Below are 16,619 nucleotides of genomic sequence, written 5' to 3'. Positions count from 1 at the left end.
GAAGAACCTGACTATACGAAACCTTTGAAAAAGCAGCATTCAATGCTTCAGAGGCCAAGCAAACCAAACTTCACTTGTTTGCTTGCTCCAGCTTCCTCTGCCTCTGTCATTTTTGGGAAACACAACTCAGCTAAGTAACCCACAGTACATGCTTAGATATAATGCCAAAGAACCCAAAAGGCTGTTGCAAGGCTAAGATTGATTTCTGTTCAAATTACATCCCGATTCCCAGCTATGCCCGGCCTGTAGCTCAGTACGATTATGTCCAAAACGCACAAGTATGAATGAACTAAAACACAAAGGCCATTTCCACTACAAGTCAGTTACTTTTTTTTAATTCAAAGAAAAAATGGTATTTTAATAAATACTGCAGAAACATTAACCAAACATACAAAGTGACTTCAACAATTAAAAAAAGTAATGAATGTCCTGTTTTATAACAGTTATAACTTATTTTTTCCACAATATTTAAATACAGAAAGCACTTACCAGCTATTTTGTAATACTGCCCTAAGCGCACTGTTGCATCAGTCAAAAGCTTATTATGGTGGTAAAAACGTCTTTTTGTGGGAAATAATTGGAATGGGTGGGTTGTTTTTTTTTTTTTTTCCTTCTTTTATCAGATGAAACAAAGTGCCAGGAACACACAGAACTGAGTTTTAATTACAGTAACCCTTTACCTTTGCGCAAGTCAACGTGAACACAGCTTTAACACTTCAAAAATGAAGCATTACCCTTGGGAACAAAACGCTTGTCCTCCACAAGCGACAGCCACGCTGGTTAGAGCTTACAGTATCCTTCTTTTGAGAGAAGCTATGAAGTTAAGTCGGTCCGTAAGCAGTTGCAAACAATTTTAAAGGCTGATTTATTTAATGCAACAATAGTACTCAGTAAGCAAAAAGGAGTTTGACTTAATTGGTTCACCGATGTTTCATGATTGTTGTCTAGATACGTATATATTAATCTTAAAGACTAAGGGCAGTATCCAGTTTCCACTGGGGACCCCTTAAGGCGTCACAGTTCTTCAGACCCCACTTCCTCACCACAAGCAAATGCAGGCTGCAGCGAGAGACAGCTGCCCCAAAAAATAAGAGCATCACAAAAGACAACCAGGCTCTGCTGGCTCATTTGCAGATTCTTGGTTTTTTTGCAAAGATAATTGCAGTGAACCACATCACAGAATAGCACTTCTCTGTAGCGTTTACAGAGGGCTAAATCCTGGGATCCACCTGGCTCTCCCAACTCCTAGCAGAAGTGGAGGAGTCTTAGGGCTTCCCCAGATGGGCAGTAAGGCTTAACAAATTATCATGGTCATAAAACTAAGGATCATTTGTCATCATAGCTCTTAGCACCTTTCATTTGAACCTACAGCGACATACCCATACAGTACACCAGAACTGGAGATCATTTCCACTCTAAATTACAATCAGAAAGAGGAATGGAAAGTCAGAGTCCTGCAACAGGCAGGTAGTTTGCGCCCACACCCCAATTTGATCCGTTTAATTTCCACAGTGCGAGGGCACCTATAATACTGGGAAATCTCAAACGGTTGTCTTCATTACCAACGTGCTCAAACGTAGATTGCGCTGCTGTCTCGGGAAGGCAAAACTCCAGACTTCTCACATACAGTGTTTTCCTCTCGGTGACACACAGGCCTCAGTATACTCTCCATTTTAATGATGAGCTACTAAAAAATTAGATCATATCCTTTGGAAAACCAACTATAAGGTCACAGGGATAGTTCCTTAATGAGGAGGGCATATTAATAATGTCTTCTTTAAAAAAAACATTAAAGTATTATTTTATTGAAATCAAAGTGGTAGCATCCAGGAATAGAGCGTTAATAAAAGAAACAAGCACTGTCAATGACATCTCTCTTCTTTGCAGTGTTATTTTCCCATTCACCCTCTCTTTTCTCAGCACATTCACACATTTTCCCTTTTTTTTTTTTGGCATTTTCTTCAATGTATCATTTCCTGATGCCACCTTGTTTAGAGCCATTTCTTCTCGCTGCTCAGTTCCTAAGTACAGTCTCACACAACAGGTGAAGTCTCCATTAAAGCACTGGCATAAGCCCTCATTAAATACCATGTGGCTGTGTACTTCATTGAGCCTCCACCCCTCCCAGATGCTCTCTTCCTCCTTTTCCAGGAAATCAAGGTCCTTCACATCACCGTGCAACTCTTTGCTTTGTCCTTTCGCAAGTCCGTCGCCACTGTGGAAAGTTCTGGCCTGCCAGGCATGTGTGAAATTCGCTTTGTTGCCCTCTGCGATTTGTTTCGTTTAACATTTTTATTTGTTTTATTCACACACGCCAAGGTGGCAACATGAAAAATGTCTCTGACACTGTTTTCTGACTGTAAGGCTGAGCATTCAATATATGTAGCTGCTCCAATCTGTTTGGCCATATTTGCACCCTAAGGGAAAAAAGAACATGCAATCAATACCAAGTTTCCACAGAGAGCCAAAGCAAACCATACAATTACTTTTCAGCACTGTTTTCCGTACGCAGTGTTTTGTGAAAACCAAAGCTAAAGCTCCAGCACTACAGCCAGCAGCTAATTTTGCAAAATAAACAGAGCCTTGGTTCCAAGATGTATTAAACACATATCCAAGCATTATCTCCTATGCCGATAAATACAAACTGGAAGAGAGAAGATAAGCTTGGTGACCTGCAAACAACTGCAGAAAGCCAGAAGAGTATTAGTAGGACCTATTTAGCAATTTCACCCTTACACGTTAACTTGTATCTGTGAATCACGTGCTCACTGGGAAAGGTCTGGACCTGGCAGCTTCCAGATTTAAGCCTGCTATCTCCAAAGAGGAAAATTTATTCTGACTGCCTTAAGGGCTAGCCAGCATGCCGTTGACCTGGAGCGGGGCCCGTGTTACTCCACGAAGGGGGCAAAGTTCATAGGGAAATGCGCTGTGGGTTTCTGGATCGGGGATAGTTATATCAACTTGTAGCTAGGGAACAGGCAAAAAAAAAAAGAAAAAAGGACATTAGTGGTTATATGAGCCCTTCTTTTTTGATTTTAAGTGCATTAAAAGCCAAAGCAGGGATACTTGTTCCAGCAGCACAAGGAAAACAACAGGCGACTCTGGCAGATGACAATACCCTGGTATCCTGTTGTGGATTTTGTTACTGGAAGACAATACAGCATTGTGTGGAAAAACTGGAGCTGTTTCAATGGAATTTTACTTCTGAGGGATGAATCTTTTTCGGAAGTTACGAAATCCAACCACATCCTTGATGTGCCACTCCTCACATTCACAGGCCCGAGATACAGGCACAAGCCGGTCCAACCCCTCCTCTTTGCTCTAGTGCTGGGCTGATGGCACTAATCTATTTGGAGCCACGTCTTCCATATGCACTATTTACAGTGCTGTGATGCAGCCATCTTCTTATCAGTTGCAAGTGGGAGTGGCTGATAAGGAGTATTAGTTTGTAGGAGAAGCCCTCCCCATGGTTAAACATCTCAACTCCTACTAACCAAGCCTAGCCTATACCTTAACATCTCAGAAATGTTTGCTCAGGTGTAGCTGACTGGGAACTGGCTCGCATACTGGAGGCAGGGTGTCACCATCACTGGCTTTATCCTCCCAACGCTTCCTTATGAAGTTAAGAATGGGGAAAATCCCACTAAGCTCTTTTATGCCATGTCAACTTAGCAAGGCAAGGGAATTTAAAACTAAGCTGTGTATCTCGACCCCAGAGGACCCTTCCCTAGAACTAGCGCAGGAGAGCATTGGGTTGCTTTCTGCCACCAGGGATTTGGCAACCACAGGAGATACAACCACTGCTCAGTCTGAGCTTTTGCTTAAGTAGAGTACAGATGAAATTATGGCAGTTTGCTGAAGTATGGGCTTCCCTGTAACACGTACAATTTTCCCTTTGGCTGCCAAGTAATAGCTTCGGGCTGAGCCCTTTGTCTTCAGCTGCCTCCTGTTCCTAAGGGGTACAGGCTAAGCTGTGACACCAGAAGAGACGTGAATCTTCAACTCCAGGGGACAAATCCACCTGCCAGTAGATTTTTGATCGCTATCTATGGAAAGGGGTGAGACTTGATTTTACTGAAGTACTGTAAAAAAATGTAATATATGAACTTGTGTATGTAATAAGTGGCAGACAGTATTTCCTTTCAAGTTTAATATTCAAAGAAAAATAGCATGGAAAATTACAGCTCTGACACTGAACAACATGAATATGTACACATGCAACAGTGGTAGTTTGTAACCAAGATGACATCTTCCACAACAAGCACAATTTAAGGACACTTCTGAATTGTTTTACACTAAGGTAAAAAACTGGCATTTAATTTCATATAAAATTGTCTGAGACGGAGGGATGTTTACTAAGTGAAGTGTAGAAAAATGCCGTAACCAGCGTAAGCCATCACAGTACAACACTCCATGTTATATTTTAATCGAGATACTCAGTTTATGGTATCTTTGCATTTTCAAATTTAGACATGCTGTAGGAGGCTGCATTATTAGTAATCACATATTAGGAGCTGTTGGTTTGGAAACCCTGAGCTTGTGGATAAAACATCAAAACCTGTTTGATAGCATAGGATATACACACTAGCTAAAGTTACTTCTGGAGGTACCAGTCTCACTCTTACACCCTGCACCACTGTGACTCAGCTGCAATGCACGATACACATGTCTGAGTAATAAGGGGAAGTTTATCTCGGAGCTGTTTTCCCATTCTCTACCTCCTGCTCTCCCATGGCCTGATTCCTTTCCCTTTCACCTCGGTTTCTCTATCCCCTGATGCCTGGCTCTGAACTTCTCACTTCCCCAGCAGCAGAGAACTGCTGACAAGAATTAAGATGCTTTCTGGATTTGCTGCCACCTTCAGAAGGAGCTACAAGGTGTTTTCACAGAACATGTTTTCAGGAAATAGGATTTTTAAGGGGTCAGACTATATGCAATGCTTGTCATGATGCTGAAGTCAAATGTATGAGATTCAAATCTTAAGTTTGAACAAAAAATCTTACCAATTTATCAGTAAATACACAAGACATGTCACATCTCAGTTACTGTTTTGGCCTCTGTAGGCCGAGAAAAGCAGCAAGTTTATTTTCAATTCACTTAAAAGGCTCCTTGCAATCAAGAAGGCTACAATCTTACGATGCTTAAAGCATGTGTTGTGGGGCTGCATGATTTTCTGCTGCACCCAGTCTGTGGGTAGGCTTTGTTGTTACTCTTAATAGTTTTCAAATTCACCTCTGGCAACTACTAGAGCATGTGCATCTGACTTCTAGGATGCACTCGTGTCAACGGGGGGAGAAGTAGTTCATAAAGATGGCTACAGAGATAGGAAGGAGTCTTATCTACCACCCCTAAGTACAACGAAGGACATGGCACATACCTGATCATAGGACACGGGTGTCTGCCTGTGATTGGAAAGTTCCACTAGCGTGCTCACATCTGTGCGCAGATCCGACTTGCAACCAACCAAAAGCATTTTGGTGTTCGGACAAAACTCCTGGATTTCACCTTTCCACTGTAAAATTTTAGGTTGTTATTATACTCGAGTAGTTGAATGTTTAAATCCAAAGAAGCAATAGATACGAGATGAAGTTTAATAAGTCATGACATTTCATGTGGAAATACTCTTATGTAATAGTTGTATCTACCTTCAAGCTAATTTCTAAAGGCATTAGTTCCAGCAGAATCTGGTCAAGGATGAAATCTTACAATCTCATATAGTTACTAATTCCACTGACTTACTAATCAAGAGGGAATGAATTGAGACTGTTTACCTACATGAGTAAAGGTTTGCAGGCCCGCCGCTCCTCACAAGCGGTAAACACCCAGCCATAGCCATTTGCAGACAGGAACCAGTGAAACCTGGTGTCACCACAGTCCCTCAAGAAGGAGCTAAAGAAGCAGGTCTTGTACGACCACAAAATAAGCGTTGCTATATATTGGCTTATGGCTACATCCTCACACCTAAAACTACACAAATCTGTCAAGGGTTCAGCTGCTGTGAACCAGTAATAAGCCCTTCAAACAGAACTTGTGATCTATTCCTTGGGTTTCTTCCCCCTCCACATGGTTATTTTGAGAACACAAGCAAGCCAAAAATTTTGCAGCATGATCTGAACAGATCATACAATCCCTAAAACTGAAGGGTATCATTTGGGTTTAAAAGCATATTAAGAAAAATCTCTTACAGAATTAAGCAACAGTATAGTAACCAACATTATCAGGGACAGAAAAGGACAGTTCTAGATGCTTATTGGCACTGTTAGTAGCTGAGAGAATAGTCTTAAGTATTTTCTGTAGACTATTCAGAGCATTGTATGCCACTATTCCCAGTGACACAAGAATCACTGGCCCCAGCTACAGAAAAAAGGAACTTCGGGTCATTAAGCCTTAAAGACAACACTGCAAAGTTGAGTCATGCCTAGTGACCATGGAGAGAACCAGGACCACCTTGCAAACACAGAGTTTGATTATCAAAATTCAATGTTTTAACTCGGGGAAAGGCTGGCACTGAATCTCGATCACTGAACTTACAAAAAATTCTGAAGTTTGGTGCAGGATTGCATTTCTATGCCACTGATAGGTCTTCTGGTGGCTTCCAGAGGCATTTGTCACTGCTCCTTCTAACTTCAGGGTGAGAAATTATGTAAAGCCATGGCAAAAGTCCAAACACTTGGCAGGCACATTTTAACGGTCTTTGCAACATGGCAAAGTTCCTCAATCCTGTCTGTTATATGAATATAATGTGAGAGACAATTTCTTGCTGCACCCAGCCCGTCACCTCACACCACCCTAAACAACTCACTGCTGTCTAAGGGCTGAGGAATGAGAATTTACTTCATCCCTGAGCGTCCATTAGGGAGTTTTTGTTTTCAATTAACATTCATCCCTTTCAAACAAATGACCTCAAATTCTAGCAGCGCAGAGCACGGTCCTGTCATCTCTCCATTAACAGAAACAAACTGAAGTTTCCACTGTAGGAAACGGCACCACTCTTCAGAGATTTAAAGACGAGCTACTCAAACAGTTCTGTACTCAAATGTTTCTCGAACACTTGCCTTTTTTAGCACGCTGTCAAGAGTTTCTGGCCGACTGATGTCAAAGCAAATCAGGACAGCATCAGAATCTGGATAGGAGAGCGGGCGGACATTGTCATAATAAGGAGACCCTGCAGGGAAACAAACAACATTTTTATTAGTTTATATTTTTCACTTTCTGCAGTCATTCAAGCTTATTCAGAACGCTTAGAAAAGGTTTTCAGTGAAGCTCTTTAATAGCACCCAGCTACCATCTTTTCTTCAACAGTATTCCCAAAACACTCGTTGCAGTTGCTCATTTCCCCACTTTCCTTTTGTTTCTCACCTACAAAAGCAACAGTTTTCCCAAGTAATTAAGAGTGATGGCACCCCAGTGATCCATCTCCCACCAAAAGCTTTTGATGCCCCCAGTAACACAGAAAGGGAAATCAGGTCAGCCCAAGTTTAAGTCCCAGCATTAACCTGCAGGGATTTGACTTTGAGAACAAATCCTTAACCTCCAAAAGGCTTCTTCAAAGCAGACTGGTCACAGTTGTGCTTTCATGGAAAAAAATTCAGGAAGTTTTGAAATAAATCAGTTTTGATTCTTCCAACATTTAATTTAAACCAAATAGTTCCAAGTGCAAAAAGCATCTTTAGTTGTCATGGATATTAGCAATTTATAGAAGAAACTCTTGCTTCAAATTAAAGCATTTGCTGCAGTACTCCAGCAGGAAAGAATCCCAGTCCTGTAGGCAGGCACACAAGTTATCGGTCACAGAAAGCCTTGCCAATCTGTAAACCAATATATGCTTGCAATAAATGTTTATGGTTAGCCCATGAAACACATTTTTATCAACAAGATCAAAGCTAATCTAGTAACCTGATGCAACAGAAACAGGTCCAATATAGCCCTTTGTGCATGTTTTCCTTCCAGAGCTGTTAAGGGATATGCTGTTTTCTTTAAGAATTATAATGATGTGCAGTTACAAATATATCTCCAGAGTCAGAAATCTCATTTTTATCATCTGGTGAATCTAGTAACAGGTTTAGGGGAAAAAAAAAAAATCTTCCTTTTCTCTAGGAAGTTCCAGTCACTCAGACACCATTCGGTCTGGCCTTAACTCTGCTGAGGAGAATGCATTTCTGATTGAGAAGGGTACTTAAACAGTTAAGTGGTCCAACAGGATAACGGCTTGGGCTTTAAAATGCATGCCTGCAACTTAAAATGTGTTTTTCTTGGTCATATAGTCTTATTTCTGTATTTTTCTCTCATGAACCTAAAATATAGCATAGAACATATGCAACAAGAATACAGCTTTCAAGAGTTTTGGGGTTATCAGCTAATTATATCACCAGTTTTCCAACTATCTAGAACTAATTGGCGGTAAGGTCTCAGAGGCTGAGCAGACTATTAACTGGATTAGAGAAATTCCTCAAGTTTTTAACTGACAGACAGCTCATGCTGTTGCACAAAGCAGAACGGGGAATGGTGTGAACGTACTGCAGATGACTTCAGTTGAACAGCTTATACTGGAAGGAAGGAGTCAAGAATCCCAGGAATGTTGTTTTTGAAATGAAGAGTAACACATGGGGAATGAAGCATTACCAAACTAGGTAGCAGAAGGTAATTTGTTGAACAAGACTATTTTATTCAAATGCTCATCTTCATAAATGATGTCAATCTAACAAAGAGGCAGCTGTCAAAAACTGCTCTTCAAAAAACAGTTAGCTGTCTTCAGCGGTAAATGACACATTAGAAAGAAATCTAAGCGAGCTGAGCTGACCGGTAGTTAACTATTCATTTGAGCTCAGCTCTGCTTGCAGTGACTATCAATAAGCATTTTCTCCTACTAATTATTCCCCACCACTGCTATTACAGTGCCTCCATCCTGGCGCCCCGGGGCCAAATTATTTATCCTGGAGCTCTAGGGCCAAATTATTTATCCTGGAGCCCCCAGGGCCAAATTATTTGCCCTGGACAGACGACCTGCAGAGCAGCGTGCCGTTAACTAGCCACCTGCACCGCTCTGCAGCATTAAATGGGCCAAAGCACAGACTGCTGCTCGGCCACCAGCCTGCATGCTGGTGAGAGCCACGGCCTGGCTAGCACATCTCCCTGCCAGGCTCAGGCAAGTAAGGGCAGGATTGAAGATCATTAATGCTTGGCCAAATGGTTGCTGGCTAGAAAGGAGTCTCAAAAAAGCCTCACCCAGAAACTAATTCCTTAGACACATACCTATCTTCTCACTCACCAGTCTTCAGGGATACAACATACCATATATGTCCATCAGCATGTATTTATGTATACATACAGTCACCACCTCCAGCCCAGAGACTCCTTTCTACTGTGTCAGCTGTAGCTGTGTTTGTTTTGAGGGTTTTTCTTTTTAGGTTTTCCTCCTGCATCTCTCATGTTAAAGATGCTGAGCTAGAATAAGTGCACTTTTAGAGACAGTCCTTCTGCTCAGATGCAAGCTAGGAGGAGTATTTGACACCTCCTTTTCTTTGGGGTAGTGTGTGGCAGAACAAGTGGGAACCATTTAAAGTATTCGGGCTGCAGTATCAACAAAGGAAATTTCCTGGTCTCATTCAACAGCAATAACTGAACCTTTATTACTGCGCAAATAAAGAGGGGCTACGGCCCTCGCTGTGCGAGCCTATTCAATCTGGCATTTCGTTTCGCCCAGAGAAACTCTCAGAAGCCAGGAATCTCAGGAATGAGGCTCAAGTCTGAACAGACAACTTGAGCACAGCCCAGTAAGGCTGCTCACTCTTTTTCAAGTTAGTTTGCAGATTTGAAGCCATGCCAACCCTAGAAAACAGAAGGAGAATGTAGAGCTACAGCTTTGGTATTTGGGGGTGGGGGGTGGGGAAAAGCCTGTGTGTTTGTGATTCTGTTCCTATAAAACACTTTTGTCAAGGACAACACTGATGATTTTTCTGTTTTATCAAGGAATTACTGATAATGCTGCAGTTCATCTTACTTTGTCGTGGAAGTATATTCCAGCTGCAATCCCTCTTTTTTAACCTGTTTGGCAGCTTAAATAATTTAAGCCAAAATAATTTAAACATTAAGAATGATCTACTTCTAAAACCTTATGTTTCATGCAGAGTACGATATAAATTCAGCTTTTAAACTGAAATAAACCCCCTCACCAGCAATATGGTTGGCTTTGGTCTACAGAAGATATCAAAGCTTGGGTTCAAATGTTGCTATCTTAATAAATAACAGAATTGCATCATTACAAGTTAAAGCATACTGAATTTTTTGATGGCTTAATACTACTCTAAGATGCTAGATCATGGAGAGCTGATGCCCTAATTTGTCTGCAAGACCTAAAGCTGCCACCACCAGCAGTTCCAACCAGGAGGTTCAACCCCATGTCCCACCTACGGAGCTGAACCAGGGCAGCTCCTGCTCACCGAGCTGCTCAGCCTCTGCTTGCCCATGGGCCCTAAGGGAAGCGATGCTCAGTAACAGGCAAGACTTTACTATTTACACACCACCAAGCAGCCATCAGGCATTAGTCTTTGTAGCCTTTTGGACTCCAGTCAACTGAAAGAACAACAGTTGAACAGCAGCATTCTCAATCCCAAACCCTTGGGCTCACTAATTATCAGCTACATAGAAAACACATCAAATACTGCAGTGGCCGCTTTAAGTAGCTGACTCATTGCTGATGGCTTTCCTCCTTCCAAATCCACCTTGGCTGTTTTGGAGAAAATGCAGGTGATTTTGTATACTGAATATCATAGGATACATCATCTCCAAGCACATGAATATCACAATATTCATAGCACCTCAAACAGAAAACTGGACTTTGGTAGGTGACTTGGCATTCCCAGTTATCAATTCTAATTATTTCCCCTCTAAAGGGGAAAAAAAAAAACCTATAAAGACTAGTTACTGTTACTCTGCCATGAAAGAAAAAAAAGAAAAATCACATGGCTCAATACAGCCAACTTGCAAGTGAACTGGAAGGCAAAGACAGAAATTTGACATTTCCTCTACAATGCTTACTGCCAGAGAGCTCAGGAAAATAGTAACTTTAATTCATGTATATTTCAGATGTCTTTTTAAAGATTTCAGCAAAAAGCTTTATAATTAATATTATGTTTGTATATAGACACTGAATACATTGTGCACATTCAAATCACAGTAAAACTAACCTGATTTAAAGCTCTAAGGCCCTTCTGGATTTAATTATATGCTAATCCCCAGCACCGCATAAGTATTTCTGGCCCTGTTGAGAATTATTTTATTGGAGTATCCAGTACAGTTTCCACAGTTCAACCAATAAAAAAAGAAACTAAAATATGTTTTAGGGAGACACAGGTATGTAAACCTAATGAATAGTATGTGATTTCTGTGCCACAGCTGCTGCTGTACTAGCAAGAAACCTAAGTATCAAAGTAGTCACTTTTAATGGAAGAAGCCAAAACCTTGGTAAATGCACATTAAGACTATGCCTATGGTAGACAAAGGCGTCCAATACACACGTATTCTTCAGTGTCCATGAGACTACAAGATGAAGCTTCAGCCTGAAGAAACTTCTAATACTCTACCTAGCAAAATAAGCACACAGCTCCCAAACAGCTCAAGACTGCAGTACTATGTTACCACAGAGTAGAATAATTTATGGTGTAGTTAGATTGCAATCAGACATTCCTGCTTTGAAAGAAGGGTTGGTAGTCCAAAAACCAATTGAAATTCAAGTTGGCAAGTGCCTTCCTTAATGCTGCGGCTAATTTAAATCCTTATAATGACTTGCAGAACTAGACAGTACCAGAAAATATTTGAATAATGAATCTTCCCATTCCACTCTTACTTGTAAGAGTGTTTTGTCCCATATTTCTATGGGTATATCCAAGATATAACAAAAACTTTCCAATAAATTTACAGCTAGCTTTAAAATGTTTTATCAATTGTGTGACTCTCTACATTTTATACCTAAGAGTCCTCTAGGAAAAAGCACAGTATTATTATAGAAAGGATCGTAAACCAAAACCACAACAGCAGGGCCTGTTCTCACCCTAACGCAAGACTATTTTAACGAATGCCTACAGCTTTTCTCATTTTCTCAGCAAGCATAAAAATGCTCAAAGTGGCAGGACCTTCCTTCCAAAGGATTCAATGCAAAACCCGACATTTACTTTACCTCAAGTTAGAAACTAATTTGCAAGGCAGCCTGTTGCATGCTCCCAGTTAGAAAATAGTTAAAAAGGGTTAAAGGAGGATACTAAATACTGATCAAGTAATCTTGAAAGTATCTGCAGTATATTGCAATCAAACTCAGCTAAATAGGATCCTCCCCCCCCAAGAGATACTGAAGTACCTCAAATGTATCGAGCCATTATCTCCCCGTGTTGCAATGGACATTTATCTTCCATTAGTATTTGGCAGTTAATCAGTCATATTTTTAAGTTAACTAGATCTAGTCCTGCTTTAAAAATGTCATTAAGACATTTATTCTAATTCAGCAGAGGACTAGGACAAAGACTTGTAAAAAATAAATTACCAAGAATTTCAGATAATGCTAAAACACTATCTTATCTTCTGATGTCCCTTATCTGGTGATGTGATTTTGCATTGGGTTAATGGGTAGTGTTTCTTCTTGCAGTTGGTGAGAAGGGCTGTTTACGGAGAGACAATTCTTCACCCGCAGAGTCCCACAACCAGAGGATCCACTGTTCAGTAATACTTTAAGAGCAAGCATTGGATCTTTCAAACATTTCCTCTTCAGTTTCAGATTGCAGACAAATTAGCCACTTGATCTTAAGCTTCTGACTCAGTCAAATTTTCTATTAGTTCCAGGACAGGCCTGAGAGGATGAAATGCACATGCAAAGGCTGGCAGGTGTTTCTTCCACTGCTTTTGTCTTTTGAAGTGCTACGAAATGTGTCATTACATGGGTGTCTCCAGCCTTCGACATACAGATTCCAAACCTTCCCATGTCAAACAGCTTAAACCTGCGAGCGTGTTGTATTTTAATAGCTAAAGATAAAATTTTCCAAAAACGTCACTAACTATTAATTTTTAGTAAGCCCTTACTCCATAGAGTTTGTTGCAGCCAGCTTAGTAATCAGGATGAAAGCTCAAACCAGACACACTCTAGAAGCCTGCAAGTCTAACTTGGCATAAGATGAAGAAAAAAAATCAGTTCAGAGCTACGCTGATACCGGCTGTGGGCACAGAGACTGCCTTTTCCCAGTAATAGTGTTGCAAGAATTTGGAATCATTTCCTCAACAGCAAAAGGAAAGCCAACTCACTGCCTAAACTCCTTTAAAAAAAGGGATCAACATTTTTGATTCTGGTAAAAGGACTGCTTTCCTATTTAGAAGGAACTGCTGGGTCCAAATTCAACATTAACAAGCTATCTACACAACTTGCCTAAAGAAGAAAGGGCTTGCATACTCTGTCAAGTTCCTCCAGCTTTTTTCCAATCATTTCTGCAGAGTTAATGTTGATCCACACCTGCGTTAATGGTTCATGGTGTCATTCACCCCGAACACCTCTCCCCGTACCCTCGGTTACCGTGCGGCAGTGACTCACAGGCTGTCCACAGTTCTCTCCAGCACTGAGGTGGCAAGTTCAGGGGTGCATCCTCACCACCCTGGCAGTAAGCTTAGTCCAATTATCAATGACAGCAAGATCTAGAGGAGCTCCTGGCCGAACATGAGACCTAAGACAGCCAAGCACCAAGAAGCTCAACCTTTGAGGCATGCGAGCCAGGATTTTTGACATGGCCACTGAAGAAGAGCGGCCACAACTGAAAGAGTGGTAAGGACCCTAAGCACTGCTCGTGGTATGTGAGAAAGGATGGCTCCCCCTGCACCCTCAGAGGGCCAGAGATGCCTACCTCCCTAGTCTTTCCAAGCTTTGAAAGCTTCTCAAAAGCAGGGGAAAAAGTACTCTATTTTATTAAAAAAACCCAGGCATTAAGGAGGCCACAAGGAACTCAAATGTGAGCTGATGTAATTTACCATTAGCATATATAAACACCCCTTCACTCTTCTACTAGGTAAAGCAGGGTTTCACAGCAGCGGAGGAGCAAAGGTACCCCTGGAGCTCCTCAGATAAGCTCCTTCCAGTCAGGCAGGTGAGAACACATACCCCTGCCCTGCCTGCCTTCCCCTGCAATGCTGACAAATCACTTAATCATAGAATGCTTTGGATTGGAAGGGACCTTTACAGGTCATCTAGTCCAACCCCCCTGCAATGAGCAGGGACATCTTTAACTAGATCAGGTTGTTCAGAGCCCCGTCCAACCTGACCTTGGATGTTTCCAGGGATGGGGCTTCTGCTACCTCTCTGGGCAACCTGTGCCAGTGCATCACCACCCTCATTGTAAAAAATTTCTTAAATCCAGTCTAAATCTGCCCTCCCTTAGTTTAAAACCCTTGCTCCTTGCCCTGTCACAACAGGCCTTGCTAAAAAGTCTGGCCCCATCTTTCTTATCAGCCCCCTTTCAGTACCGGCAGGCTGCTATAAGGTCTCCCCGCAGCCTTCTCTTCTCCAGGCTGAAGAACCCCAGCTCTCTCAGCCTGTCCTCGCAGGAGAGGTGCTCCAGCCCTCACATCATTTTCGTGTCCCTCCTCTGGACCCGCTCCAACAGCTCCATGTCCTTCTTGTGCTGCGGGCTCCAGAGCTGGACGCGGTGCTCCAGGTGAGGTCTCACCAGAGCAGAGTAATGGAGGGTTGTCCACACCCTTTTCCTTCCCCAAAAGTCAAATAAATCGCTAACGTATACCTCAGACTTAAAGAAAAAACAAACCCAAAAGCAGCCGCCCGTCTCGCACAGCTGCCGCTCGCATCTGCAGACAGGCAGCCCCGCCGCGACGCGGCGGTGAGGGGCTGCGGGGCCGCTCTCCTGCTCCCGCCGGCTCCCCCGACCCACGGGGGCTGCCGCTCCTCACCGATTTACACGCACCCCCCTCCCCCGAACCCCGTCCCCGGGAGCCGCGGGGGAGCGCTCACCCGAGGTGTCCCAGAGGCTGAGCTCGATGCGCTGCGTGTCGATCTCGAAGCTGGCCGTGTAGTTCTCGAAGACGGTGGGGACGTAGCTCTGCGGGAGACAGCGCACAGTCAGCCCGCGCCCGCCGCCGCCGCCCCGGCCCGCCCCGCTCCCGGCCCCGGCCCACCTCGGGGAAGCAGTCCTTGGCGAAGACGTGGAGCAGCGCGGTCTTGCCGCACTGGCTGTCCCCCACCACCACGATCTTGCACTTCACGTTCTGGTTGGGATCCATCACCGCCTTGCTCGATAACTTCTGGCTCGCTCTTCTTTCCTTCATTGATCTCGGCTTAGTCCCTCGGCCGGCCACAATAAAAGGAAAAAAAAAAAAAAAACCACACACCACACACCCGGTTCCCTCAAAAAAAGATAAAAATAAATTAAAAAATAAAAAAGAAGAAGAAAAAAAAAAAAAAAACAACCCAGGTGGAGGTGGCAGAGCCGCGGGACGCGCCGCCGTCCCCACTCCGCCCGCCCGCCGGTCCCGCGCAGACTGCTTTGTCCCCCGCCGCCCGCCTCTATTTATAGCTTCGCATCCGCCAATCACCGCCCGCCGCTGGTGCGGGGCCCGCCCCCTCGCCGCGCGCTGCCGGCGGGCCGCCGGAGCAGCGCGCCCCCTAGGGGAGCTGCGCGGCGCCGCAGCCCCGGGCGGGGCGGTGGGGGGGGGGGGTCCCCGCTGCCGCCCCGCCGCCGCCCCGCGGGGAGCCCCTCCCGGCCGGCCGCCCGCCACGGCCCTCCCGGCTCCAGCGGGCCCGGGCCCATCCGCTCAGGGATGGGGTGAGCCCGTGCCGGCGGCAGAGCGGTGTCATCCCGTGAGGGAGAGGCCTGGTGAGGGGCCAGCGCCCTCAGGAGCGATGTGTGGAATAAAGGGTGTTTTTTGTGGTGTTTTTTTAAAGATTTTATACAGGCCGTCTTTAAATCTCAGTACTACGAAAGGGAACCGGTGGCATGCGGGGCTTTGTGGTCTCCAGAGGGGCAGCGAGGCTCGCCGGGCCGGCTGCTGCCCGGCGGGGTCCCTGAGGGAGGTGTCCCCCTCCAGGGCCACAGGCCGGGCTGAGGAGAGCGGCTCGGCTTCGGCCTTACCTGCTCCACAGACCTGGCTCAGCTGGGTGGTGGTGGTGATTGTAGGCAAAGAGGTTTTTCGCTCAAAACATGGTCACAAGGAGTGCGTCAGGATCTCAGAAAACATCCCCACCATTAACGTGCTCTTTTTTTTTTAGCGTCCCGGAGACAGAAACAAGCAAAACTGGATAACGGCTTACGTTCACCAGAGGACTGAACGCTGCTCGGACTGACAGAGCGATTCTGTAACAGTGCGGGGTAAATCTTTCCTGAAGCGATGGCCCCGAACAAGGGACGGTTTGTGAGCTGTTCATAGCACGCTTCTCCGTCAAGTGCCCCTCTCCTCTCCCGTATGGCTCCGCGTGGCAGACAGACAGACACCCTCGGAAAGGGGCTGCCAGCAGGCAGGAGGGCTGGAGCAGAGCCTGCCTGCCCTCCTTGCTCAGACCTCGCGTGCCAGCTTCGCCTAGCGCAGCCGAAGACAGGGGTGGCCTTCGTGAAGGTTTTGGCCTGATCTCTTGAGTGCGT

General features: G+C 44.2%; 1 protein-coding gene across 1 annotated transcript; it reads right to left on the bottom strand.

The window, feature by feature from the left end:
• Positions 1 to 319: 319 nt before the first annotated feature.
• RND3 (Rho family GTPase 3) lies at positions 320 to 15,512 on the bottom strand. The gene is made up of 5 exons (XM_072874305.1): positions 15,160 to 15,512; positions 14,996 to 15,083; positions 7,056 to 7,165; positions 5,378 to 5,512; positions 320 to 2,417 (listed from the first exon to the last, which is right to left on the bottom strand). Exons 1-5 carry the CDS (start codon positions 15,307 to 15,309, stop codon positions 2,166 to 2,168), a joined length of 735 nt encoding a protein of 244 aa, XP_072730406.1. The 5' UTR covers positions 15,310 to 15,512; the 3' UTR covers positions 320 to 2,165.
• Between the last annotated feature and the right edge of the window lie 1,107 nt (positions 15,513 to 16,619).

This window comes from Ciconia boyciana, chromosome 10 (genome assembly GCF_034638445.1).
Source record: "Ciconia boyciana chromosome 10, ASM3463844v1, whole genome shotgun sequence".
NCBI classification, from domain to species: domain Eukaryota; kingdom Metazoa; phylum Chordata; class Aves; order Ciconiiformes; family Ciconiidae; genus Ciconia; species Ciconia boyciana.
This window is presented reverse-complemented; position numbering and strand designations above follow the sequence as displayed.

What these genes read in the sequence shown, in the direction of transcription:
- RND3 (XM_072874305.1), bottom strand. Translation starts at nt 15,309, where the DNA reads ATGAAGGAAAGAAGAGCGAGCCAGAAGTTATCGAGCAAGGCGGTGATG. An exon ending in CAGCCTCTGGGACACCTCGG is followed by an intron (nt 7,166 to 14,995) that starts GTGAGCGCTCCC and finishes GTTTCCCTGCAG; the next exon opens with GGTCTCCTTATTATGACAAT. An exon ending in TTGACAGCGTGCTAAAAAAG is followed by an intron (nt 5,513 to 7,055) that starts GCAAGTGTTCGA and finishes AAAATTTTACAG; the next exon opens with TGGAAAGGTGAAATCCAGGA.